This window comes from Amblyomma americanum, chromosome 8 (assembly GCF_052857255.1).
Source record: "Amblyomma americanum isolate KBUSLIRL-KWMA chromosome 8, ASM5285725v1, whole genome shotgun sequence".
NCBI lineage: Eukaryota > Metazoa > Arthropoda > Arachnida > Ixodida > Ixodidae > Amblyomma > Amblyomma americanum.
Window position 1 is genome coordinate 3604847 of NC_135504.1, and position 27776 is coordinate 3632622.

Genomic DNA, 27776 nt, shown 5'->3' on the forward strand with positions numbered 1-27776 from the left:
CATGCATGAATAGCAGCAAAGTGCAAGAAACAGAGTCATGATGTGCATATTAAGTCTGCGCTAGAAAACAAAGCCAACCAACAGCATACGGTGACACGCGTCCAGGCTGCTGAACACCGACTGAATAACCGCAGTGCACAAAAAAAAAAAAAACTACATTATGCCAATTTTGACAGTTGGATATGATAACTTATCGTAAACTGAGAGACATCTTCTCCAGCCAAAACTTTTTCATTCAAAAACCGCATGTTTCAAAGCTGGCTCAGCTACTTCTTCAAGGACGACAGCAAGGCCTCAAGGAGGAACCGAGCCAGCACCAAAACACTGAGATTTTTAAATTAAGAAGTTTTCGGTTAGAGAAGACGTGTCACAGTTCACTTTTAAAAGAAGAGGACGCACACACACCTCCACAGGAGTGCTTTCTTTTATTTCCCTCCCTGCTTCTTCTCTCCCTAAGTGCGTTACTAAACGCTACACATTTAAAAAAAAGAAAAACAATACCACAGGACATTGTTCCTCTAAAAAGCAAAAAGAAGAGGATAAAGAGTCCAGCTGAGCTGTCCCACAGACAACAAAAATGAGGCCTTGGCGTTGCCGGTTCTGCAACAACAACTAGAAGTACTATGCTGAGATGGAAACACGCGAGACTCTGAGCCTTGTGCGATGACTGTTGACCGGGGAAGAAGGAACTCCCATATTTTTTTCCCTTCCCGTTCAGGAAGACAGTGCTCGGCTTTTGTACATGATGCTGCTTGCTGCTGCTTCTACTGCCGCACTATTTAACTTCGGCCATGCGGTTGAGTGCACTTCCAGCACGGAACCACTCCAGTTGTGTCGCGTTCATGGTGTGGTTTAGAGTGATGGTGTCCTTGGAGCCATCCTTGTGCTTGATCTCGCATTTGACGGGCTGGCGTGGCAAATAGGAAAGAGAGAGAGAAAAAAAAAGTCAGCACTTTAATGGCAGATTTTAAAACAAGTTTCAAGTGAGGCTCGTACTATGAAAGGCGCCAAGAGGCCAAATTTAGGTAGTTTTTTATCTTTGTAATGATGCAGACATCAAGAAACCTACTACAGTAGAATCGCAATAAACGGAAGTCTGTTAAACGGAACCAACGCTTAAATGCAATAAACGCCTCGCAGTTGGTTGGTTTTGTATTAAGGCAATGTAAAAAAAATCTCGTTCATCGGAACAAAAATTTTACGACCGCTGTATAAACGGAACCGAAAAAAGGCTCGAAACCGCAACTTGACGTGAAAGCGCAACCCCATCGCGGTACGCATCACTGAGTACTGTTTTTCTGAACTGTTTTTCTCAAGTTTCAGTTTCAAGAGCTCAAAGGTGGTATAGTGACATCAACTTTGACTTCGACTGACACGAGACAAAAAAAAAAAAAAAAAAAACTAACTACCTAAACTGCATTGTCCTGAGTGATCCAGTCTTAGGGAAAACACGCGAATGTGTGGCCGAACTCTCTGGAGTTGCCGTGCGTTCAATACCACAGCCGTGCACTGACATACACACAAAAGGTGTAGCCATATAAGACAGCGGAAGAGAAACAAACATGCGCACTGGAAGTTCAGTGCCATGCTAGGTCTGCCTACCTTGCCAGGTGCGAGGTCCTTGAGGCCAAGGAGAGAGATCCTGTCATCTGACTTGATCTTGTCGTAGTCGGCCGGGTTCTGGAAGGTCAACGGGAGCAGACCCTGCTTCTTGAGGTTCGTCTCTGCAAGGGAAAAGAGGACACACAAAGGGAACAAGCTCACAAATTGAAACACTGCTGATTTTCCTGGACAGGTTCGTGTATACTGACAATCCTCTTTACTAGAAATTTGGAATGGCATGATGATCCCGCCACCTCCATGGTGCATGCCACCATTTCCAACTCAAGACTATGTGCAGAAGTTGAAGGGCTACGTTTATTGCTGATTTTAGCACTATGAAGTCACATTTTTTTTTCCCACGCAGGCAACGACAACACCCTCCTCTTGCATTGACCACAAGGAAGCATAAGTGGAATGCTAATCAGCTGATGGCAAGACTGCATTGAACTAGAAGTATGATTAGTGGAAAAAGCAGGATCTGCGGTGCGAAGCCTGAAGTGTCGACTGCTGCCATAAAGTTAACGGCACTGGTGGCACTTTGCCACTGCCACTGCCACCACGATGTCTGCTTTGGTGGTGGCAGGCCTTCGAGGTGGCTTTGTCGTTTGTGGCTTTGAAATGACCAGGTAAGTCACAGTCTAGGACAATAGCTTCACAATGTGCGAAGCTCGACTGCAGTGTTTCATTTCCTAGGAAAAAGGACTTCAAGGCACTATTGTCTTTTACAAACTTCCTCTGGACTGGTACTGATCTCCGACCATCGAGCAGCGCTAGTGGTCGAACTTCTGCGGCCAGTGAAGCTGACATAGCAGTAGTGGCGGCAGCAGTGTAGCGTTGGCTGCTCAGAAATAGCACATCAGCGCCACTAACTCTACACCAGTGCCCCTGTCGGTAGTCAGCACGTCCAGCTTCATATCGCAGCCCTTGCCTTTTCATAGCCACTATTTCTGGTTCACTGTTCCCAGACATTTTTTACTTGAAGCCCATTGTCACTCTACACCTTTACAGAGTAGCCAGCCTTTTCCGCATGCGAGAGTATGCAACTTGGGCTCAAATGGTTCGGCAAAAGCTGAACAGAAGCAGAATGGTCATTTCCTATTTCCTACAACTCGCACCACGAGCCCTGCCCTTTAAGGAGTAGACAGAGCCCTTGTGGTCCTTCAATGGCCCACAGATGGCTGGGTTAACATGTGGCAGAACACAGCGCAAACGAACGGGACGGAGAAAGAACAGACACACATGTGAGCGCTACTGCAGGTACAATGCACAGGGACTACAATTTGCTGCAATTCAATCAGCACCGTGTCAAAGTCCGTAAGCTTGAATGTAGCAAGTGCAGCCAAGCCTTTAAAAAGCGATCACATGCTTTGCTGGCACAGCAGCATATGAGAAGTCCACCATAGGAACATACCGTGGATACGAGCGAAGCTCTTGACTATGATGGCATGGCCACCTAGATGCCTTGGCTCAAGTGCAGCGTGCTCTCGACTGCTGCCCTCACCGTAGTTCTCGTCACCAACCACGCACCACTTGATGCCTTCAGCCTGTCAGGAGAGAGAGTGGGGTCACGCCATCTAGTTTACTAAAGGCAGCACATGTTTTACTGCCCTCCATTCTGCCATCTTGGCAGCACCTTCACTGCAGAAATGAGCAGCTCTTTTCAACAATGTGCAACGAAAATAACTTAAGCTGGTCTTTGCCTTTCTAATTCACAGGAGCACACAACGAATACACTTGCTTGCTGCTGAAGCTATATATACAGAGGTTGGTTATATTTTATGCGCATTTCTCTATCCCTTGACTGATTGTCTGAATACGGTATATTGTCGATTAGCCTTTACGAAAGCTTGCCTGACCATTTGGTTGATTGAAGTCTAAGGTTGTTCTGACTATTAGTCATTACCTAAGTAAATACTTTGTAGACAACGGAGAGTAAGCTGATCAGTCCGTCATTTGTCAAGTCCTTGACGTCCCCTTTCTTGTGGATTAAGATGATGTTAGCGTTCTTCCAATGTTCTAGTAAGCTTGAGGTCATAAGGCATTGCATATGCAGGGTGGCTAGTTTTTCTAGCACAATCTCTCCTCCGTCCTTCAACATATCTGCTGTAACCTGATCCTCACCAGTTCCCACTACTACTACTACAACACGAAGAAACCCAGGAATGAGAATTTAACAGCTGTTGCTGTACTAACTCTTTCTATTACTAAGTGCATGGAGATGAGGTAGGAGATGCATTACCTTGTACTTGCGTGCAGTGTCTGGCACACCACCCCACTCGCCACTGAGCCGGTGCTGAACCTTGTTGGCCTCACCACTCTCTTCACTAATAGCGCTGCAGTACAAGAAAAAGGCCAGGGACAATTAAAACGAGTATGGCTGATTGCCATGCCACTAAGTGAGACAAATTCCACACTAGCTGTGCACTATAACGAGTCTGCAATAAGCTTGACGTCATGACACCAGAAACTTGTCCGTCAGGTAATGTGTGGCGTGCAAAGTTTGCAATACTGCGACAAGCATGTCACCTAAGTGCAGGACCTGCTGCCATTAACTGTTAGTGAGCCTCGCTTCTGAAGCCCTCTTACTCAGATGAATACCTTGGTTAATGGCCACTCATACAATTCAGTGTCATCGAAACATGGCCACCACTGTCCAGAATTAGACACACAAGAATGCGTCGATCATTCAGATGCTACTGTGGGTGCACAATTATTAGAGGAAAAAACAGACTGTATAATCTCAAAGACAGACTGTACAAAGACTGTACAAAGACGGACTGTAGTATAACTTTGATGATACGATTATGGATGGTACGAATTTCAGGATGATACAGTAGAAACTCGCTGTTACGTTCCCAGGCATTTCCCGACGCTACGTTTTTGTAAGCCAGTCCCGTCTAAGCTCCCATAGAAACTGACGCAATAAAAACTTGGCTGTTGTGTCGCAACTTTTGCAGGTTTCCTGCGTGCTATGTTGCGAATGTCACTTCACGATAGTAGTCGACCCCGTGCCGGCACTTTGACAGCCCACATTTAACGCTCTCGAAATTGTGATGGCAGACCGGCCTAAGCGGAACTCTAGACTTCCTCGGTACTTGGCCAACTCCATGTTCGAAAGCTTCAGGTGAGTTGCACCCATGCGGACGCTGAGCACACACCAAGCACAGCGGCCGCTGCGCTGCGCACTCCGCTCGCCCGCCCTCTTCACTGCTGCTGCTCATGTAGATTAAGAGCCATCACAGGAAATTTTGGACATTTTGTACATCTGAACGGATGCAAGGGCCATAAAGACTTGCAAGTTCCAGAGAAGCATGTTGCCCTTGTTGGAAGTAAATAAATAAAGAAACGTAGACAATGATTGTTTTTTCATCCGCGCTTTCCAGCTACTATGTTTTCCGGCTGGTATGTTTTTATTTTGTGGTCTCCATCAAGCCCTAAGCGCTGCCTGAACATCGCCAACAGCATGATCATCACTCGTGCGGTACGCACCACAAGCAGTGAGCAATGGCACGCAGCCGTAAATAAATCCCGCTAGCAGTAAACAGATCGGCATGAATGCATCTCCCGTGTTTCTGCATATAGATTTTGTTTATTTTGGATGATATGGATGTTTTTCGGAAAACTGTGAGATTTGTATCATCGGGATACTACTGTAACGCGTCATGAAAAGGCAATGCAACACTTGCAGCTCAGGCTCAGCCTCAAAACGAATAGCCTACAGCCTACAAACTAATGCAGTTAGACATGGACGTAGCTAACCCACACGTAGTGTGTTCCTTCATATTACGAAGCGCCTCAATTCTCTAACATTGCCCCCATTGAAGCGTGTGTAATTTGTGAACTCAGTGTGAAAAAGGTGTTGTGACAGTTGACCTTGATATAATGAACTCCACTACCCCAAACACCTAGTAGCTAGTGGTGTGTTGCTTGAAATTTGGAACCACCAAGCGAGAGCTTCCAAATGAGAAAACACAAACTGCCCTGAGAGGAATGTCTGCAATTGCAACGAATGAAAGCAGCTGAAAAAAATGGGACAACTCGATCTGTGCCTCTTTGGGGTAAATGAGCAGTCTCAACAGCTTTCGCATTATTAGCGTCATACGAAGTGGCACTACAATATTTCATGTTCAAAACCAGCTCAGAACAACAGGACACAGCAAAGAAAACAAGGGATGAGCAGTGTATGCTCATCGCCTCCACTTGGTTGCTCGCTGATTTCAGCGTCCGCAGCAGACGCGAAACGGGAATGGGGGACGGCGGACAACGCCATCAAAGAGGAGAATATCCTTCCTAAAGCACAACTGTTCCTAGGGACATGGTGGCAACGGTGGCCAAGCAGACCAAGAGATGGAGATGCGGGAAGAGGTGGGTGCTTCAGACTCCTCATGCGCAGTGGCGCTGTGCGATCAACGGCAGAGATGGTGGCAGCTGCTGCCGCAGTTGCGAAATGTTCATGACAGTGAGTGAGGTGGGTTTACTGTGAATGCTAGTTACAGCAATTTCACCTGCACTTCTTTTTCATTCTGATTTCAGTTCTGCATTGTTCTTGCGAGTCTTCACACAAAAACAGTATGTAGCGAGAAACTGGCACTTTTCTCAATTTCATTACATCCAGGTTTAACTGCAGCCTACAAAACTAAGAAGGAAATTTGTGGTCAGGAAGTGGTCAGTGGTATCCAAATATAAAAAAAGATCATTTAGCCAAGCTGATGTTTAAAAACACTGCCCTAAATTCCAGCGCATGTGGTAGATGTCACAAAGATTCACAGAGATGCCAGTGACACTTGATTCAGCATCGCAAGTGCATCCTCTCTCAAGTCGGACATGTTACAAGAATCTTATCTGAGGCGAGGCCAGATGATAAGACAAGGCAGTGAGCCATACTGTATACAATAGCGGTTCTCAACTTTTTCAGCCTTAGGAGAAACCCAACAGCTTTAGAAAGGTGCCCAGGAACCCCATGCGTTTTGACTTCTGTCCCTTCCTGCCCGAGACTGCATGCAAAACAAAGCATACAAACACAAGGCCCCTCAGAAAATGGCCCGATAGCTGCCTGTTGAGTGAAACAGTTTGCTGCAATTTCAGTGTCCAAAAATAGTACAAAGTGGGTAAAGGAAATGTGGGGGGGCTGAAGCAAGCATGAATTTAGGTGCTCGAGGAACACAAAAAGCACTCCAAGGTACACAAGGGTTCCACAGAACCCACTCTGACAACCAGTTTGAGTGCGATATGGTGTGCCTTACCCAATGAACATGTTGTTTGAGATGTTGTCCAGGTGGCCACGGTACTTGAGCCAGGGCCCCGCTGCACTGATGTGGTCGGTGGTGCACTTGCCCTTGACCTTGATGAGCACGACCATGTCCTCGAGGTCCTTGCCATCCCACTTGGCAAACGGCGAGAGCAGCTGTAGCCGCTGGCTCTTGGGGTCCACGTCCACCCTGACGGATGACCCATCAGGGGGAGGTGCCTGGTACGTGTCCTCGCCGGGATCGAAGCCTTGGCGTGGCAGCTCGTCGCCCTCAGGGCTCTTGAGCTTGAACTTCTCACCTGCCAGCAGAGAATTTCAGCCGATTCTCATAGCTTGGCTAAACTCCAAAAAAAAAAAAAAAAGAGTGGACAGGAACTCTAAAATGCTTAATTCTTCATTTTAGTTGAGGGCATTGTGTTCATGATGACCTAGCAACAAGATCAGAACTATTATGACAACCAATACTTTTGAAACACCGTATGATGCAGCTATGATGTGGAGCAAACTAAGACCAGCAACACCCAGCGAGCAGCATGCTACAGGTCAGCCATCTCTGAGCACGTCAGAAGGCAACAAGTCTGTGCAGGAAGCATGGCTTAGCATGGGTTCAACCTATTTCCGCCCTTAAGCAGCATGCGAGTGTTGTAATAACTTTTGTGATTCCCTTTCAAATGCAACTGCCTGGTACAGAGATGAGTTGAGCAGTGCAGAGGCACAACTGCAGAGTGGCAAACCGCCCATATTCTAGCACTTCTCGGCTGAGCATCAGCTACAATGTAAAATTAATTATAAACTGTGAGGTTTAACATCCCAGAGCTACACACTGGCTATGAGGAGCACCATAGTGGAGGGCTAAAGACTAGTTTAAAACACCTGGGGTTACATGCACTGACATCGCACAGCACACGGTCATTTTTGCATTTCACCTCCATCAAAAGATAGCTGCCATGGCCGGGACCGAACCTACTACCTGGGATCGGCAGCCCAATGCCAAAGCACCTGAGCCACCAAAGCGGGTTAGCGCAATAGTGAGTTTCTGCACCTCTTGTCATACAATGTGTCACAAAACACCACTGACCAGTTAAAGCAATCATTTCTACAAAGCATCAATTATTTCGATGTACATGTGTCCCCTATTCAATGAGCAAAGACGTGAGCACCTCACCTATGCTGAAATGCCCTTTCAGCACAATTTCCATGCACATGCTCAGAGGACAAAGACAGGGGTGAGTTTATTGCACGAGGGGAAAAAAAAAAATTAACACTATGTTGGCTAAATTAGCAAAGCGTTTATCATGCAAGTGCGTCTGTTATGCAAAAAAGTGATGGTATACAGTAAACTCGCGATAATTCAATCTAAACTAAGATAATTTGGTTCAGTCAAACAAATTAAAGAATTTTCGCTGGCCAGGTACATTTTCAATGCATTTTACGCTGCACTGCAGCTTCTCTTCAATTCCCTTAATTTGAACTTTTGGTCTAGCTCCAACACTCGCAGTGCACTGCAGAGTGGCGCCTGAGGTTGAGCACATCAGGTTTGCAGTGCTGTGCGAGCTGAAAATTCTGTACCCCTAACTTGGACAGGGTTGGAAGGATGGAAGTGTCAAGGTCCAATCGGCACTCTGAGCTATTGGAGGCAGCACCCCGTTGCCGCATAGGTCAATTTTCTGAGCTTTGCTACCAGCCTGGGTTGATAGTGGCTATCAGCTGCACGTCACTTTGCACTCTGATTGGCATGTCAAGGATCTTTTTTTCTTTGTAGCAGTCTCGGCATTCCGGCACAAATACATATTCTCCTTGCTTCCGTTCACGTTGTGTTGTGTGCTGAAAATGTGAGCTCATCACGAGTTGCCCGTTTTTGTGGTGAAGCCCCCTTATATGACCTCCGCAGCTCCCCTGCCGCCATGTCACATCTGCGAAGGAGACCGCCGGTTTCTGTAGTAGTACTGCTTCAGACAGTCGACATGTAGTACAGCACGACGAATTGCGAAAAATCATCATTTCCGCACAGCTCTCACTCAAAAAAAGATGACAACTGCCTACTTTTTCATCAATTAAATTTGCTCCGGTGCAAAAAGTTTTTGAAAGTTTTTTTGCAGCCATTCAGCGATTTAACCTTAGAATAATTCGGTCATTTTTCCCAATCCACTGACGTTCCAATTAAAGTGGTTTTACTATATTGGAAAATCAGTGCATAACTGATAACTTTTTTCAACCATGCAAACAGTTGGTGGATTGCTGGTTGAGTAAACACATCAGTACCTCTCCCCTATATTTTATGTAGTGCTAATGCATTTAGCTATGCTTGTATAAGGAAGTAATTCCAAAATAAAATACTGATTTGTTGCATATACATTTATAAAGCAAATCATATTTACATCATACTAAGGTGCATCTCTGACAATTCAAACAAAAATCTCTGGTCCCTTGAAGTTTGAATTAAAGAGTCTACTGTAATATACAGAACTAAAGACTCTCAGAAACTCTGGGACTCAGCCAACCAATGCATCTGGAAAATGGTGCACTGAAAGCAACACTGTCTTATCTGATGGAACACGGCACTGCTGTTATGCTAATAAGTTTCGTATAAACAGTGATGGCAGCGTGAAAAAAGAATTAAAGGCTTCAGAACTAGTGCAATACGACTAATTCTCACTGCATTAAAGGCTTGAAGCAAAAAGGACGTCAGCCACACACTCACCCTTAGCACCAGTGAGCTCGTCCGTTAGTGGATTGAAATCCAAACGGCCAGCTATGGCCAGAGCTGTTACGAGCTCTGGAGACGTCACAAATGCATGGGTGGCGGGGTTGCCATCATTGCGGCTTGTGAAGTTGCGGTTGTACGATGTCACTATCGTGTTCTTCTCTCCCTTCTTGACATCCTTCCTGAAAAAAGAAGTTGGAAATGCAAACATGTTGTAGCTACAACAGCGGGCCACTGCCTGTTTGAACCCATTTCAACAACATGCATGGTAGTAAGGAGCAACCTAAACTGAAAATAAGTGGAGAAGAGGGAAACGGAGGAGACACCGGTCAAACTGCCTTGCATGAATTTTTTACAAAATTGGTTCGCTGGCAGACACTCCCAACAGCTCCATTTATGTTGTGTTTATGACAGATTTCTAAGCCCAAAGCTCAGTGAACAGCTTTGCACCCGAATGCAGTGATCTACATACACCAATACCCACACCAATTTCTGCTTCACAAAGAAGTCTCGAACAGTTACGGACATGGCATAAATCCTGATGAAACCACGCAGCAGACAAGTTGGCACAGTGTCACACTCATTCAAGGGTTTGCTGAAAATTACTCCCCCATGAAAACGAGAAGCATGCACCAGGAGGGCTGCAGTTCTCTGTGTCAGTGTATGCACATGCTTTGATCCCTTAAAAGAGCACATGGAGGACAAAGTGAAGTTCGTCTAGGATAAGGGACTTAAATTTGCAAGCAATAAAGAGGTCACTTTCTAAGAGGGAACTCTTGTAGTTTAGAGAAGAGCAAAAAATGATAGACAGGTGTCACTCCCAACAGCCGTTTCCACAAGTAACGGCAGTGACATCGTGTGAAGTTCGGGCATTCAATACAACAGGTAACAAACAATTATGACAAACATTGAGGTAATTACTGTATCAGCCCCGCTAGTGAGCTTATATCCCACGAGGAACATGACAACAAAAGCTAAACAGGGAGAATTAATGAAGTAAACCTAAGACACTCAAGTGTTATCGCCAACATCACAAGTTTGAATCGAGGCGGGGAGAAATAAATTCTTCAGGAATTAAAGCATCTTTGGCTGCTTAACAAATCTCAACAGAGTGACAAAATGACTATCCATCAGGTGTTACTCTGAACTGAAACCTAGTGGAGTTTTCACTGTCCTTCGTTTAAAGGAGCACACCACCTGCCCCTTGAAATGCACATCACTCCAAGCAACCCACCTGTCCCACTGTCCAATGCAGGGCCCGCAGGCATTGGCAAGCACCATGCCACCAAACTCATCAAAGATCTTGGACTGGCCGTCCCGCTCGATGGTTGCCCGGATTTGCTCCGAGCCAGGTGTGACAGTGAAGGCGCACTTGGCCTTGAGGCCGTGGTCCAGGGCCTGCTTGGCCAGAAAGGCTGCCCGGCTCATGTCCTCGTAGCTGCTGTTGGTGCAACTGCCGATCAGGCCTGTAAAATAATTAAGAGATTTATTTGTTGCACCAATTCTGAAATTCAGTGAGAGCTAGAGTGAACATATAAGTTTTGCTGAACCTCTGCGCCTTTAGCCCCTTCCTGGATCCGTTTCTTTTTGGTACAGACCAAGTATAAGCCTTTTCTTTTAACTACTTATCACCTCTAAGCAAATGGCCACAGTGTGGCTTCGGCAGAGCAGGGACACTCCCGACTCAAACTACACTATGGATCAAGTGTGAGGTGTCGCCAGTGCCGACAGGATACACTGCTTCCTCTACATTTAAGCTATGCTATGTCTGGTGTGCATGTGGGCCTGCAGTGCGATGGATCAGAAGTTTCAGAGTTCGAATCCTCGCAGGCTTGTTTTTCTTATGTGATTGTGTCCAGGGAGTGGTGGTCGCGTGTGGTGCAGGCATCCACGGTTACACTCGGTCAAGAAAAGACACAAATGCAGCTCTCGCTGTAAAAAAATAAACTGAGGGGTATGCGTACTTAGGGCTTGCCCTGATTGCGACAATCGCTGGCACTTCATCATTTTTTGTGTTGTCAACTCTCACCGCACAGGAGAAGACTCGCAATATCTCAGTCCCCTGCAATGCTCTACTGTGCGGACAACAAAAGAGACAGCAGTACTTTCGAGGGGGAACACTGGTATTAGAACGATTTTCCTTATTTTTCGTCCAATTCTAATCAAACTGAATCACTCTGCTCACTTTGCTTAAATCTGAAATTTCTTTTCCATAAATTAGTTAAACCCTCAGATAATTGATTTCAATTAGTCATCAATTAGTACCTTGATACAAAAAAAAAACTGCTCAATAAAGAATAATTTTTAATCCTTGGCTACATAGTCTAGTGAGTAAAGAGTGCAATAATCAAAGCCATTTTATCATTTTAACCCCATTAGTAATTTTACAGTACTTAGAATAGCAACATTCAAGGTGTGAATACAACGCGTTGATAAACTTTGCAAAATTATAAATTTTTTACGCATGATCAAACAATTGTGCTTTGATTATTGCATACATTGTGCCTTCAGCTTCCCTTAACAAATACAATATGACATGTCTATCTGTTCTAGATGTTGAGATATTAACATACTGAAAGCCAGGTGTTCAAAATTTTCATGCCATTAAACAGCCTCCTCCTGTGCCAATTCAGCCCACAAGATTATCTGAATTTAATATTATGGTTGAAATACTGATTTTTCTAAAGAAAAAAAAATTGGTATAGAGTTGGAGAGAAATAGAAATGTCCATTTTAGAAAATCGATTTTTGAGTCATTTTTTGGTCCAAAGACCAGTGCCCTAATAAATAAAAATAAGTGCCGAAAAAGGAAACAATACTTTGCTTGCAAATGCTTACAGTTGCGCAGCACGCCTTCCTTCAATCCCCAGCAAAACTGCAAGGCCAACCGAAGAACAGCTACACCCATATTTATTTCCTGCTTTTTTTTTTTTCCCCTTTAACTTTCTCTGCTTGAGACAACACTCACCAACGCGGATATCCGTGGGCCAGCCATTGGCCTTGGCGTTCTTGCCCAGCTGAGAGATAGGGTGTGCCAGGTCTGGTGTGAATGGTCCATTCACATGCGGCTCCAGCTGAAATGCAAAAGACGGACCGCAAAGCCATCAAAATAAACTCCTGCAAGCTCTCACAGTGCATGCAGTCCAACCTCGACAAGCTCGTGGATTCAGATTTGGTCATAGCTATGGAGAATCTGCTCTCCAACGATGAGCACCTCGAGCAAATCACCACGACCTCACTGACACTGCTGTGGTAGCATCATATGCATTTTCCAGCGTGACATGAAATGGCAATTGAATCTGCCAGAAGCTTGAATCATGTGCAAGGACCACATGGACACAGCAGTACAGAGAGTGGGTCCTTGACGCATGATTTGAAAGGGTATAAAGATGACCAGCATCGCAACATGAATGCCCAAATGCAATGTATCATAGCACTGCTTTTCAGCTGCTAAGACAGCACTCCTTGCTTCCAAGATGTCTAGCAGCAACAGTTCTTGAGGCATGCATAGATAACTTTGTGCAAGAATGGATCTGTTAGTAAGGCAATACAGACTAATCCCATTACAACGAAACTCATGGGGTCCGTAAAAAAATAATTCATTGTCACAAACTCTGCCCAGAGCACTGATCAATTGGACTAGATAGTTCATGAGCAACGTTCGCTTCCAAGAAATTAACAGCGTTAATCTTTTGCCATTTCCAAATCAGCTCTGTGGCACAATTTTCGTGATACCGCAGGAATCTGAAATCTCGAGCAATGAACATGTTCGCGTAATAAATGCACCTGCAGCACTGGCTATCAAACTGCACAATTTTTTTTCGCACGCATTACAAAAGCGCCCGTTTTCGTTCTGCAAGAGGCCGTACTAAAGCTATGCATGCTTATGGCATTGGCTCCAGCTGGAATGCAAAAGGACCGCAAAGCCGTCTAGACACAAAACTCTTGCAAGCTCTCAAAGTGCATGCAGTCCAACCTCAACAAGCTCGCGGATTCAGATTTGGCCATAGCTATCTATGAAGGATCTGCTCTGCGAAGATCCGCACCTCCAGCAAGTCGCAAGGACCTCATTCACACTGCTATTTTCCAGCATGACACGAAATGGCAACTGAATCTGCCAGAAGCTTTATACATGCGCAAAGACCACATGGACACAGCAGCACAGAGAGTGGATTTTTGAAGCATGATTTGAAAGGGTATAAAGATGACCAGCATCGCAACATGAATGCCCAACTAGAATGTATCATAGCACTGCTTTTCAGGTGCTGTGACAGCACTCCTTGCTTCCAAGATGCCTAGCAGCAACAGTTCTTGAGGCATGCATGACTAGCTTTGTGCAAGAATGGATCTGTTAGTAAGGCAATGCAGACTACAGTAGGATACAACTTAAAAAAACAGCAGTTGTTAACACTGGGCCATAGTAAGCGGCATACTGTACGTATTACTCCGCTTCTGCCAGTCGCAAAAGTAAACAAAATCATGTTTTTAATGTATGAGTTAACTAAACAAGCCAGGTATCAATACTCTAGAGCTTATAACTTCTTTTCTCGTGTTTAGGTTCTTGTTTAAGTGACAAAAGATAACAACGGACTATGTTTTTGTCGTGGAGGAATTCTGTGCAATGGTCCTAAGTGTGGGCGGAGCTTCACTGCGGACTTAAGTTGTATCCGACTATAATCCCATTACAATGAAATTCACAGGCCTGGATAAAATTTACTGTCATGAACTCTGGCCAGAACTCTAATAAATTTGACTGGATAGTTCATGAACAACATTTATTTCCAAGAAAATAACAGCGTTAATCTTCGTGATACCCCAGGAATCGGACATCTCAAACAATGGACATGTTCACATAATAAATGCACCCACAACACTGGCTATCAAAATGCCCATTTTTGTCCTGCGAGAGGCTGTACTGAAACCATGCATGCTTTTGACATTGGTGACGCTAGCACGTACACTCATGTCACAGCATTAAATAAGAGCCACATGCACCTCAAAATTGAAGCTCTTTGGGCCATGCGCCAGAAATGCTGTTGCTCCAATTCTTTGAAGATGTTTTGCGACAAATGATATATAGTTGCTATGTGTCGCTTTGTCGAGACTCCACTTACAACCCCTGCCACAGTGTGTGTACCAGATACACCAGAAAGAAATAAAAATAATGTTGCTATGTTGTTTGCCAGCGGCGCCAAGTCAAGACTAGAGTGCACGCACACCGGCACCGCGCTGGACGCACTTCCTGCAACGATGTGCCACCCATCGTTGTAAAGCCGTTCGATGTAATGGGGGTTGTGCTACACTGTCTTGCTAAATACAGAAGCATGCATACATGCCTTAGCCAGTGAAGTGAACAGCTGAATGAGAGAGTACTCAAAGACTGCATAAATGAATGAGTAAATGAGTGAGTGAATGAAATTATCAGTGAATGCGTGAGTGAGTGAGTGCAAATGCGTGAACCAGAAATGTGACAGGCTGACCTCGTTAAGATTGATCTCGACGACCTGGTCATATTTGCAGTTGTTGTCGGGCGTGAGCAGCTCCTTGTGAGCTTCGGCTGCCGCTCCAATTTCTGCGGCAGAAAATGCAAAAACTTCATCACCAGACAAGCACAATTTGCCACAAGGAATCACCCACTCAGTCATAATGCAACAAAAACTATGCCAACAATAAAAGCTAGGCCCTGAGAGAGGATATTTAGGGGTTTAGCTGGCAATTCGCACACAAGAGAGCTCACTGTGAGGAAAGGCATGAGAAGAAAGCTGAAGCAATATGTCCCTGGCCCACTACTTCATAATGCAATTTGTCACTGTGAAAGACAGAGCTGGAAAGACGGGTGAAAAAAGTATACAGCACAATACTGTATACGAAAGTATACAGTACAGTACAAAAAAAAAGAGGGGGCACTGCTTCAGAGATGTGACGTGATAGCATTAATAGGTTAAAGCCCACTTATGCAGAATTGATCATTCTCTAATTATATATAAGATTTTACTATAGCAGGGTTCTACTGCATAATTTTACTGGTATTAGTTTGGGCTGGAAAAATGACAAATTGTTTTTCTTGAGGCTTGAGGTTTGATACTTACGACAAAAAGAAAATTTGTATTCGATAGGAACGAAAAATGACGCATGAAAGGGCTAAGAATCGCACGTCTGTTGAAGCCAAACCAGGATGTACACGAGAAATCAACCCTGAAACGAAGTCCAAGCTAAAAAAGTCTCTGCAGTTCCCCGTTCCATGACAACCACTTGACCTCTTTTTAATTGTTTACTTCATTCTATTCACTTTCTCATTACTGTAAATAGAGGAAAAGCAGGTAAGAGGTGCTTTGAACCCAGCTGTAGCCTACTCTCCCGACAAAAACAAAATACCTGTGCTGTTTCAGGCACCTTTCACACCTTTAAAGGAAACGTAAAATCTGCTGTGCCTGCCTAAGGCATCAATGGACACATTCCTTCCCCACAATAGCAACTGAAATAATTAAAAAAAAAAAAAACGAGGCATCCTGAATGTGCAAAAAAGGCACAAGAGACTGCATTCTCCAGTGGATGAGGCATGCCGAAGAAGCGGTTAAGCCTCACAAGAACCAATACCAGTGAAGAAACAAAACCAAAGACGGAGCGAGTTTGGACAAGTCGCCAGTCTTTATGCGAGCAAATCCCGGCTGGGGCAAGGTTGACACCCACCTTTGCGGTTGGTGGCCACCAAGTAGTCTCGCATTCGGCTGTTGTAAGGGAACACAGACGTTGTGGCCCCAATCTCAGCACCCATGTTGCAGATTGTGCCCATTCCTGCATGCGAAAAAAAGAGAAAAACAAAAGACGAGAGTTAAGTTTGTTTGGTTTACTCACAAGCCAGACAGACCTAATCACATCGCCGTGTTATTCAAAGATATTCACGTTTCAGAGTTCGTCTCCACAAAACAACCAAGGCAAAATCAGTTCATTTTGCTTTGCGAAGAAATGCGGATCTAAATTCTCTATTAAACATTTGTTTTATCAGGTACATCTCTAAGTGTGATCCATTTCAATGTGTTAAACGCTATGAAACCATGACCGTTCTATAATCAGGTATTCGAAACGTCATCCATCGCATCCACTGGTTGTCTAACATATAAACCTTACACACCTGATAAACTTCATTAAAAACTTTATATATAAACACTGGTAACTTTAGTTTTGTGATGCAAATGGGCTGGCGGTGGGTATAACAGACCCCTTCTTGCTTTAGCATTCACTACTTTCAATTTAGCCTTCTTTCCTTTTCAGCAATGAAATCAATGCCTGCATGCACGTATGCGGTCTCACCTGTGCAGGAGATAGATTCGACACCTGGACCAAAGTATTCCACAATGGCACCAGTGCCTCCTTTCACCGTCAGGATGCCGGCAACCTTCAGGATGACATCTGCAGAAGCCAACAAGGACAAAGTCAGAGGCCATCAGTAATGGAATGCAGCCAAGCCATTCATTTCCCAGAATGTTGCAAAAAATACTTTGGCACATTTTATAGCCTTTCCGCATCAAACGTGGCACAATTTTCCCAGCCAAGACATACATTCTTATTCAACTGAGATGCCATTATATTCCAAAATAAAGAAGCAACCAAAATCCAAAAGTGTGTAGCAAGATTTAATCATTTTAATTACACTTACTAAACTTCAGAATAAAAATAATCTTCCTATCCTCAAGTGCTCCTCACATTTCACACTGCCTGATGAATTGGGTGGTCTGAAATGTAGCAGCATGATGGCATCAAAGTTATGGCAACAGGGTATTAAAGCACCCTGCCCTCCAACTGTACATTCTATTGAATATCTCAACCTCTGTTTAAAAAACAGCAAAAGAGTGGAACCACCTCCTTGCTGCAGCAATTAACCACTCAAAACCTGTGCTCTCTGAAGTATTCATCTAAAAATTCATAGCATCCCCTCAGGTAATAGCCCAGCATGGGGCACTTGAGGTATACATAAAAATTAAAGCAATTTCAAGAGAAAGTACACCATTGGATATGAATCTATGGGAAGAGCATGAGGAGTTCATATGTCAGCGTAGAATTGGTTGCAGCTGAAGCTATCAACAGAGCACAGACACTTTCACGAAGAGATCATGCACTACGTTTCTCACATCTGAGTTGTGTGGTTAGCAGAGTGTGATAGACTTGCCCTTAGCCGACGTCCAGCCAGACATCTTCCCCGTCAGCTTGACACCAATGACGTTGGGGCACTTCAGCTCCCAGGGAATGTCGGCCATGACATCGACAGCGTCGGCGCCACCCACGCCAATGCACAGTCCTCCGAGGCCACCTGTAAAGACAAGCCACACGATTTCAGCAGTCCCCATGCCACTCAATAACGCTGGTTTATAACATGCTGATGGCTAATGAAATATGCACTATTAAGCAAAGCCCAACTGCAGTTATGGGGCGTAACATCCCACATACCATACTGTACCATACCATACCACTGTACCATACGACCGCACCACGCCACACCACATACCATACTGTACCATACCACTGTACCATACGACCGCACCACGCCACACCACGCCGTACACCACACCATGCGACACACATCACCACAGCCCACATGAGGATATCTAAGGCTAAAAAACAAATAGCAGCAAATCTGGTAAAAAATGAGATTTTCACCCTAATAAATGAGAAAGAATAGTCTTGCAAATGCATCACATCGCAAACAGTTTCAAATTTGTTTTAAGTGTTCCAGGGTTCCTTGAAATGCAATAAAAAGTCATTAAATAAGCACTGCTGCATGCTGTCCCAGTCAAAAAGGCGGGCCGAGGGTAAATTACGAATAAATTGCAAACTGGAAGCCTGACTTACTAACCACACCTATCCAAGAGACATTAATGTCTGGTGGAACAGAAGACAACAGAAAAGTGACCTGCCTCCATTTGGTGTGTGGCTGTCCGTGCCAATGAGCAGTACACCAGGGAAAGCATAGTTCTCCAGAATAATCTGGAAAACAAAAAGAAAAATGTGTCCAGCTCAATTTACGTGCACATGCGTACAACAATGCAGGGTGTCACCACAAAGTCACGTGGCTGCCAATCATTCGACTGTTTTTCTTCCCACTTCCACAGCTGGTTGCGTTTCATCCAGAGCTTTTACTGGGTTGCTAAGCTGAATTAGACGAGCAGCCTGAGGCCAAAACACCTGAAAGCTAGCTACATTGCAATCAGTGACATCTGGCTATTTCATTCATACTACACATCTCGTCTTTTGCCACTGAGCTTCACACACCATGCTATGCCTTTGCTGCTGCAAAAAAAAGGAAGCCGAGAAGAATTATTTCACACAGGCTACCACTTTGCTTGCACAGTAATTTCATTAATTCTCTATGGCTATAACTAGTGATCCTGCAACACGGGCAGCACTTTTATAAGCCTTAGGACCAAGACACTAAGCAAAAATACCATATAATCTTGTGTAAGGGCCATGTTTGGGCCGCACCCAATGTATTAGCAGCACTCCCCTGTTTTGGACTAGATAATTGAGAAAAAAATACGTTTTTTTACTTAGTTTTTCTATTCCTGTATGAGCCGCACCTTCAAAATTCACACCAGAAAAAAAAAGAAAAAAAGTGTGGCCCTTACAGGAGTCTATATGGTAAACAAATCTGTGACCTCAAAGGCAAACAAAAAAAGCAGCCTTGTGCTGCATGCAACTTTCCCATTATCATCCTTGATACTCTTGCAGCAACCTGTGGAGCATTTCATGGTGTCCACATACTGTTACATGCAGATACACAGGCTGCTCTTGGTGAAAGCATATTTGTAAACCAACTTTACTCTGGCCTGCACACTGAATTTGTTCAGTTTCCTCAACAGTGATGAGCACCACTCTTCCAGCTACCTAGCAATGGTACCATTCACTGATTTCACAAAAGAAAAACATGTTGTAAATGAAGTCTCAAAGAAAGACTTTAACAAATGTCACGAACTGACCTGGTGAATGATTCCACTGCCGGGCTTCCAAAATCCCACTCCATACTTGCTGCCTGCCGTGCTCAAGAAGTTGTACACTTCCTTGTTCAGGTCCTGAAGTAAAGCACACAAACGTCCACAGACGATGAAGGCAGATAAGATGTCCATGAAGGTTGATCAGACGCCCTGATCAACCAACCCCAGGATAATCCGAGTAGTTACCTTTGTTGTCACATTCTTGGCTCCAAATATTAACATATTAAAATGATGTGATTAAATACATGTGGAGATAAGCATAAAAAAAAACAAATTTCAAAAGTATGCTGCAAGTTGCTTGACAATGGGACAAAACAGTGCTCAAGTTATCATTTCAAAGAATAGTGAACCAGTTCTAAGGCAGCCACGCTCTTTTAAGATTACAGTCAAACACGAATAGTATATTGAACTCAAAGAGGATCAAGAAACAGTTTGATGTATAGATAATTTGATACAAAAATGGCAACAGCTAAGCTTATCTGAAACCTATAAGGAAGAATAACGTACTCATGCTAGTGACACGCTTCTTGCAGCATTGCACCATCCGCCATAAGATGTCTAATACTGTTACCAGTACACTACAGATAGAATAATCGCTCACTAAAATTAATGTACAGTTGGTTTTCGCAACACCTTTGGCAGCTAGGCAAACAAAGCATGGAAGTCGAGGGCTGCTGCCAGGCTTTAGTTAGGTTGGCTTCACCACATGACAGCGATGTGATGTGGAAAATGAGCACAAGAGATTGAAGGCCACCTTCAAGAGTACCCCACATACACCTCGCGAAACAGTTTCACAGCGCTTGCGCTGCTAACAGGTGCCCAAGGCACCGCAGCTGAGCCTTCTCCGCATGCGAAAAGTGGTCAAAGAGCATTGTTGGGAGAAGCGTGATTTGCAGGGATGCAGTGCGGTTTGTTATACCGAAGGACCGGAGCAATCGGAGCTCAACACACTGTGCGACTTTTTTACAAATACTTTTACGCAGAACACAGCCAGTAATTCAAAATATCCCGGCTTGACTTATTTGTGTTTAATGCAGTTAACTTCATCTTCATTTGTAGTAAATCTTGAATCATTCTGTTTCCGAAAGACATAAAGGCACAGTGAGCTAGCAAGGAAGAAGCGCCTACAATTTTGAAAGCATGAAAAAAAAAAACATTCAAAGGACATAAAAAAAGCTCTCAAAGGAAAGGTTCACGAAATAATGAAATCTAGAACACCGGAATTCGAGTTTTAATGCTGTTCTTTCTCCCAACGCAAAAGTACAGTTTACCCAAATGAACAACTGAATTGTCATTTAAAAAGAAACTCCGTGGGGTTTTTCGGACACTTTGCGTTGATAGTTGCATCATGCTCATTTGAGTCCTCTTTCTCCACCATAAAAAGCCCTTTTTGAAAATACCTAGTGGAACCATTTTAAAACAGCACATTAAAACCGAAACCCAGTCCGTAGCCTAGCATGATGCTTCACGTGACGCAGCCATGACGCCACAAACATTACTAAAAAAACACACTCTTTGAACAGCTGAAGTAGCGACTGAAAGTGACGAGTCCTTTCACAAAATGCCTGAGACGACCTAATACAACCCTCAAAATTTTTCTAGTGAAGTGACGAGTGGGATTAATGTGCGGGGAACGTTTGTGACATGAAAAATGCAGTGCTGCGCGTAAAAGTATTTTGAAGTGAGGTCATGAAAAATGCAAACTTTAAAATTGATTTGTGCCAGAAAGAAATGTAGCATGCTTGCCAAACTTGATGGAAGTAATCAGGAATGAGAGAAAAACCTACAGTATTAGATTCATTAGCAAAATGGTAACCTCGAAAAACCCCCCGAGCTGCCCTTTAATGAACAATAAATATACAGCTATACCTTACTGTAATAAAATGATCCATAAAGTGGTAATGGACATCCCCCCCCCCCCCCCCCCCCAAAAAAAAAAATTCTTCTTGACATGTTCCATGTATTTAAAAACAAATGTAATGAATCACATGGTTATACAAGAGCAATTTCATTGCCCCTTTAAAATGATGTTTAAATGAAGAGATCTGCAGAAGTGCTTACCTTGGCACGTGCTAAGTCCTTGGCCCCACCAACCTGTGCTTCGATCAAGTGGTCGCAGTGAATTGTTGAAGGGACTGCTACCTATGGACACAATGAACAAAGTGACAAGATAAATTCAAACCTTTGTGTTTAAAGGCTTTTTTTCAACAATCCCCTTCTCCAGGCATTTCAACCCAGAAAAGCAGAGTGCCAGGCTGGGGGAAATAACTCGTACCCATCAGAAAACCGGTGGGTACCCGGCAGCACTGGGGATCGAACATGCACCTCCCAAATGCGAGGCAGACGGATGTTAAAATGTGTTCTTTAGTTTACAAATGCAAAGAAGAAGGGGTCGGTGAATACAGTGGCACATGAACCGTGAACCTTGCACACTCAATTTTCGATGAGCAAAACAGTGCAATCATATTTTTCTCTTATCATTGCTGTTGGAAGTGTTTGTTCAATTGGGCTTGCTATGCTGTACTGGTTTCTATTTCAATTTCGCTTGCTTCTACTTCTATGGGTTTTCTATTTTTTCTAGGGCTGCATTGCCAATGATATTTTCAATTCACGCAGTTCATTTTGTTATGCATTTTGCATGACCACATCACTGAAATGGTGGGGTATGACGTCTTTAAGCGACACATGGGCTATGAAAAACACTGCCATATTGGAGGGCTCCAGATTAATTTAGAAAGAACCAGCAGAGCATAAGGACGCCTTTTGCGCTTCGCCTCCATTGCAATGCATCCGCCATAGGGTCTTCCGGATCAGAAGATGAGCGCCCAAACCATGAACACATTATAGATTGCATACTGTTACGCTGCCTAAACAAGCAGCAAATATTTCTGTGCATATGATGCTTTTTTTTGTTCCCAACTCAGTCTAGTTCTATTTATTCAGTTGCAATGCCACTGGGTTTTGGAAAAAAAAGAAAGAAAGAACAGTTGCCTATTTATCTTTCAAAACTTTTTCATACTGAGCAGTTATTCGATAATCAAAGGCATTTTTTTTGTTCATATTCAATCCATATTCGAAAATATCAATAGTCGCACACCCGTAATTTTTAAAATTTATATTTTGCTTGTTCCTTTAAGTACAAACAAGTAGTTGCTATAGCAGTGGCTACACACAGAAGCAGTGACTGGCTTGGACTGGCAAGCTGAACAAAGATAACTAAGCAAACCGCTTCTGTTATGTGCAACAACTAGGACTGCCCTTCTGCTCTCAATTCTGTGCTTGTTATCAGGGATGCCTACTCACCCTCTTCAGGCCACTTGAGATAAACTGGAGCATAGCCATCTGGCAGCAGGAAGATAAAAGGTGAAGAAAGTGCATGAAATGACAGTATCTACAGGCAACATGTATTTCCAATGTTATAGCAGATCTATGCACGTGACTAACATTTTATGTATATCAGCACAATGACAAATGAACCTGCTTCTTTTCAGCAAGAAACCGACAATGTCTCAAGGCAAAATAACTCTGTTTAAAAAGATGGCACCAGACAAACAGACACACCTACACCTCTCAAAGCCAAGGGCAATCAACTGACAAGATTAAATAAAATGGTAACTGGCTCAAAAAGTATAATCACTTTTCCAAATTAATAGCATCTAAGCAAAGGAAAGCAGGCTAACACCGCACATAAACTTTGTCTACCATATGCTAAAATAATTCCAGTGCAGCTTTGATTACTTCTTACTACACAACAATGAAACAAAATGACAAAGGATTTGCAAAAAATGTGTGGTCTAATTTGTGCTATGCCTGCTGGATTACCCCACTGCAGAGATGCACATAAGTGGGCCGCTTTGTTGTCGCACACAGAGAGCACTGTCACCAAACAAACATTTCTGAGCCCATTTCATTACATCAAAGGTAAGCAGTCACATGGCTACAACAGTGACATAGCATATCTGCCATGTAGGACACTCGCCCATTCTCAGCATTTTTTCATCTCAGAGGTGTCACGCATTCCTTACAAGACCGATCATTTGTATGTAAGGAATGAGGCTGCCAGGACTGGCACAGGCACCGAGATTTAGCCACCTGCCAAGACAACCGAACACACAAAAAACCTCCACAGACAAAGAGAAAAAATGCAAACACTCGCAGACAAGAGCATGTGCTAGGACTCCCACAAATGCGCGCTCAAACGTTAGAGAGAACACATAACGAAGGAAGTCCCTCGGCACTTTCCATATGACAAATAGCCAGTTTTTCGTTCAATTTAAGGACGTCACTCTGTGGCCTTGTTCCACGGCAGTGCCGGAAATTTGGGAACAGTTCCCGCACACACACCTGAGCAGTGGCATCCTGCATGGCCACCCGATCTGGCCGCAGCCGCAGGTAGCTCTTGCCTCGCTCGATCTCCTGCTCCTCGGGCTGGTCCAAGTGTGAATAGAGGATCTTCTCGGAGAGGGTCAAGGGCCGGTTCAACCTAACGCAAAAAAAGTGCACAGTTCAGTTAGCCTCCACTTTCGCAACAGAGCACTGGCTAGCACATGAAGGGTGCCACAAGATGACAGGTACTTCATGCAAATCTCATTAATTTGGAGTTCATTATCAGTCCCACGTGTTTTGATTGGCATGCAGATTGCCCTTTTAGCCAGTCATTGTCAGATGTTCAATTGTCCGTCTTTTTTTTTTTTTTTACTTTTAGCCCTCATGAAATGCAGCCTCAGTAGGCAGGCATTGAGTTTCCAGGGGCAAAATGCGTCAACCATTGAGCTGCATCAAAAAAATTGAAGGTGGTCCAGCTCCGTCTCAGCTGAGCTTGTGGCATGGCTTGTGATGAGCATAGAAGGTCACTTTCCGCAAGAACATCTAACTGCCAGTGGTTCAGACAGTCAATGACGCTAAAAAATGTCCTTTCAAGGCAGGCCCAGCTCCAATGAAACAGTTCAAGCATCTGCCTTCAAAACTTTGGTGCCAGACTCTGGTAACCATGGCCACTGTGTCTTTTCTTTCTCTATGATAAGCGCACTACGTAGGAATTTGTTCAGCATTGATGACAAGCTCATAGTGCAAATTGCCATTTCCAGCTCTACGGATGTACAGGGCGTGAGCCCCTACATTTGAACACTGTAGTACAGAGACATGGTCAGCGAAGACAGCAGTGCCACCAACACCACAGTCACCTTATCAAGACAACTTGAAAAGAGGTGTCTGCCCTTGCCTGCAAACTGAACTACGCAAAATTAGGCCACAATAGCAGCAAAGTAGCATTTACTATCCCTTCCACAAATTATTACTGTAAATATTGTTTTCATTACAACTAATTCACCTGCACGATTAAAAGGTTAAGAAAAGTAACCTGGGCCAGTCTAATATAACGATTCCTTCGTAAATCCATGCCTTTACTGAATTTCAAGCTATTCGCCATTGGCTGAAGCAACATTGTGTCCTAGGCTTCAGCTAAGAACGAAGAGCAAACACGGGGTGTGGAGTCATTTCAAGGGCGAAGGGCGGGAAATTCAAAATAGCATGGAACCGGATGCAGAATCATTACATTATACTGGCCCTGAGTTCGTAGAGTGGTGAGCAAGTTCCACAGGACGAGATTGGCAGACCTTTCTCGAACAATTTGCAGATTCTTCTCAAGCTTCTCATAGGGAAGGTAGCGGTCGGGCTCGAACCTGCTGAGGGCAACCTGCAGTTCATACAGAATACCCTTTAAAATGCACTGCAAGCTGATTAAGAAAGAAAAAAAATTAAGAAATGATCCATCATCCAGCTCCAATACATATGGCTGCAAGGAATGTTTGTTTTTTATAGAAGCTCTTAATAACAGACAGGATATATATGCACTTCCACATACTGACCTATGAGCTAGTCAAAATTATGCATTTCCTTTAGAAGCCACACTCGTTTACTTCGTACAGTCGTCAGCATGCCTGTCTAGAGCGCTCAAACGCCACATTGTTGCACAAAGGAAGGAAAATTTTTAAGCAGGTTTACGGTTCTAGACACAATGCTCACGCTGGAGCGAAGCAGCATAGGCACACAATTTGTCCTAGCAATTGCACTGTATCAGTAATAGATGAGCTGAGTGAAGATTTTAGTTCGTTTGTTCCATAGCACATAGCTCCAGTGCTCTATACAAGCGTGCTGATGGCTGTACATGTAGAGTCTTTAATACAGCAAGCAAGTACTGAAACCCAATGAGGCACTAATCAAACTGGCCTCTGAACACCCCCTCCATACAAAATCTGAACATAAACTAAACAGCTTGACTGACCTATATGTTTACAGGTAATAATTTGGAGGCATTTCACATCAATGTTTCCATTACTTTACATCCCTTCTATGTTCTTTACTCAGCTATATTTGCAGCACCCCCACATATTGCATAAACACTTGTAACAAGCTGCAACAACAAGACAGCCATTAGTGCTACAATGGCAGAGAAACATTCACTACACTTGCTATGCTCAAAAATAAGAACTATACTGATATGATCCAAAAGGTTTTAATGATGTCTGTGATACATCAATAATGCTACATGAAAATATTATGCTGCACAGTAAAGCACCATAAAATAACAATCACAAAAGTCTTGTGGGCATAAGAAGGGTACATGCTCCTGCATACACCTGGTGCAATGTACAGCATTACTGGGACTTGAGCAAAAAAAAGCAAATAAACCAGACTGTTTGTCTGATCACTGCAGCATTGAGTGTCATCATTCATGTCTCAGACATGTGTGAAGTTACAGCCTATTTGACAAAAAACTCTACAAAGAAACAGGCTTTTTTGTAAATCCAACCATACCACCATTCACAGGTAAACACATGCAACCCGTATTCACTCAAGTAACTTTTAAGGAGATGTCCCCTTGTTAAATGACTAACAGCATGAAGTAATGGGCATAAACAATGCATCTTTATACTCCCTATCCTTAATTTAATGAAAAGCGATATCAAACCGTTGATAAAAAATCATTACTCGTGCGCATATCACAGCAACGAAGAGAGAAAAGTCACCTGTGCTGCCGCGCTGGACAGTGGGGAGATGTGCAGAGAACGAGACTGAATGAAGAGCCTTTGCGCCAACTGAAAGAAGCCGACAGTACTAAGGTTAGAACTTTCGCTTAGCTGAGGGGGACTTCCCCGCTCCGCTACTGCTGGGGCATCCCTTTCTCGATGAAACCCCCAACTGATAAGCATGACACTGACAGGTAAGCGACACTGCAGGGCACCGACCTCTGCGAAAGACTGTAGGCGTGGCTGACCTAGAAATTTTATTCGACGTAGTCGATTCATTTCCGTAAGGCGCATGGTTCAAGTGAATGCAACAGCGCAGACGGGTGGTGAAGTTAAACGCTCCAACAGTGGGCTTTAAAAACGGGAAACTGAGCACTTGAAAGGTGTGCGCTGCTCAGCAATAGCTGCACCTGCGAAAGAGATGTCGACCATCTGCAGTCGATCGGCGAGGCAAAAACACGAAATACACTCTGCGTAACTTGCACTGTGCCAAGCAACCGGCGAAAAACAAGTCGGCAAAAGAAAGTGCACAAGCACTGCAAGATTTCATCAACAACGCACTTTCCTCATGGTTTAGCAGCTGCCGGGGCTGAACGACAAATTTTCCGGACTACTCGGCACCGTAACTCGTCCAGTTTAAAGTTTACATTCACTTCACAGAGGCCGCAACTCGCTAATTAAAGCGACCCAGCGAACCACAGTCGACCCATGACCCTCCGTCGACCGTGAAATACGATCTTTTTGCATCGAATCCTGATGGGGTCAACGTGGTAACACGACGACCAGCGTGACCCACAATAAAAGGGAGGCGGTATTCACAACAAAACGTGGACGAGTTGCATTTACCAGGCTGGTGCAGGCTCTCGATGAGTAAGCCATGGTTGCTCAAACGACGTTAGCACTGTGCACAGCGCGATCGACTTTGAAGCAGCGAATTTTTTAGGCGAAACGCACTGAAGGACGCAAAGGACGGCCTGGGGTCGCAGTCCGGTGGACAGCGGCGCAGCGGGTCCCCAAGCGGCTGCCGCCGCGAAGAGCATGCGCCGGCTATTTAAATACGGCACAGTGTCCCTAGACGTGAGGTTTGTTTGCCGCTAAAGGTAGGTAAAAGCACCGCTGGTTTTGTTTCGCTTCGCTCGGCTTTGTCTGGACGTTGAAGCGCTTCGGGCATTTGTTTGTGAGGTGGCTCGTCATGCGCACAGAACGTCA

At 44.2% G+C, this 27776-nt stretch overlaps 1 protein-coding gene across 1 annotated transcript; it reads right to left on the reverse strand.

The window, feature by feature from the left end:
• Window positions 1-408: 408 nt before the first annotated feature.
• Window positions 409-27593, reverse strand: LOC144100813 (putative aconitate hydratase, mitochondrial). The gene is made up of 20 exons (XM_077633678.1): window positions 27414-27593; window positions 26568-26636; window positions 25155-25234; window positions 23884-24022; window positions 22843-22881; window positions 21601-21681; window positions 19525-19617; window positions 18466-18535; window positions 17721-17861; window positions 16865-16963; window positions 16244-16348; window positions 15034-15125; window positions 12522-12627; window positions 10789-11020; window positions 9552-9736; window positions 6846-7149; window positions 3842-3935; window positions 3014-3146; window positions 1603-1724; window positions 409-907 (listed from the first exon to the last, which is right to left on the reverse strand). Exons 1-20 carry the CDS (start codon window positions 27444-27446, stop codon window positions 776-778), a joined length of 2349 nt encoding a protein of 782 aa, XP_077489804.1. The 5' UTR covers window positions 27447-27593; the 3' UTR covers window positions 409-775.
• Between the last annotated feature and the right edge of the window lie 183 nt (window positions 27594-27776).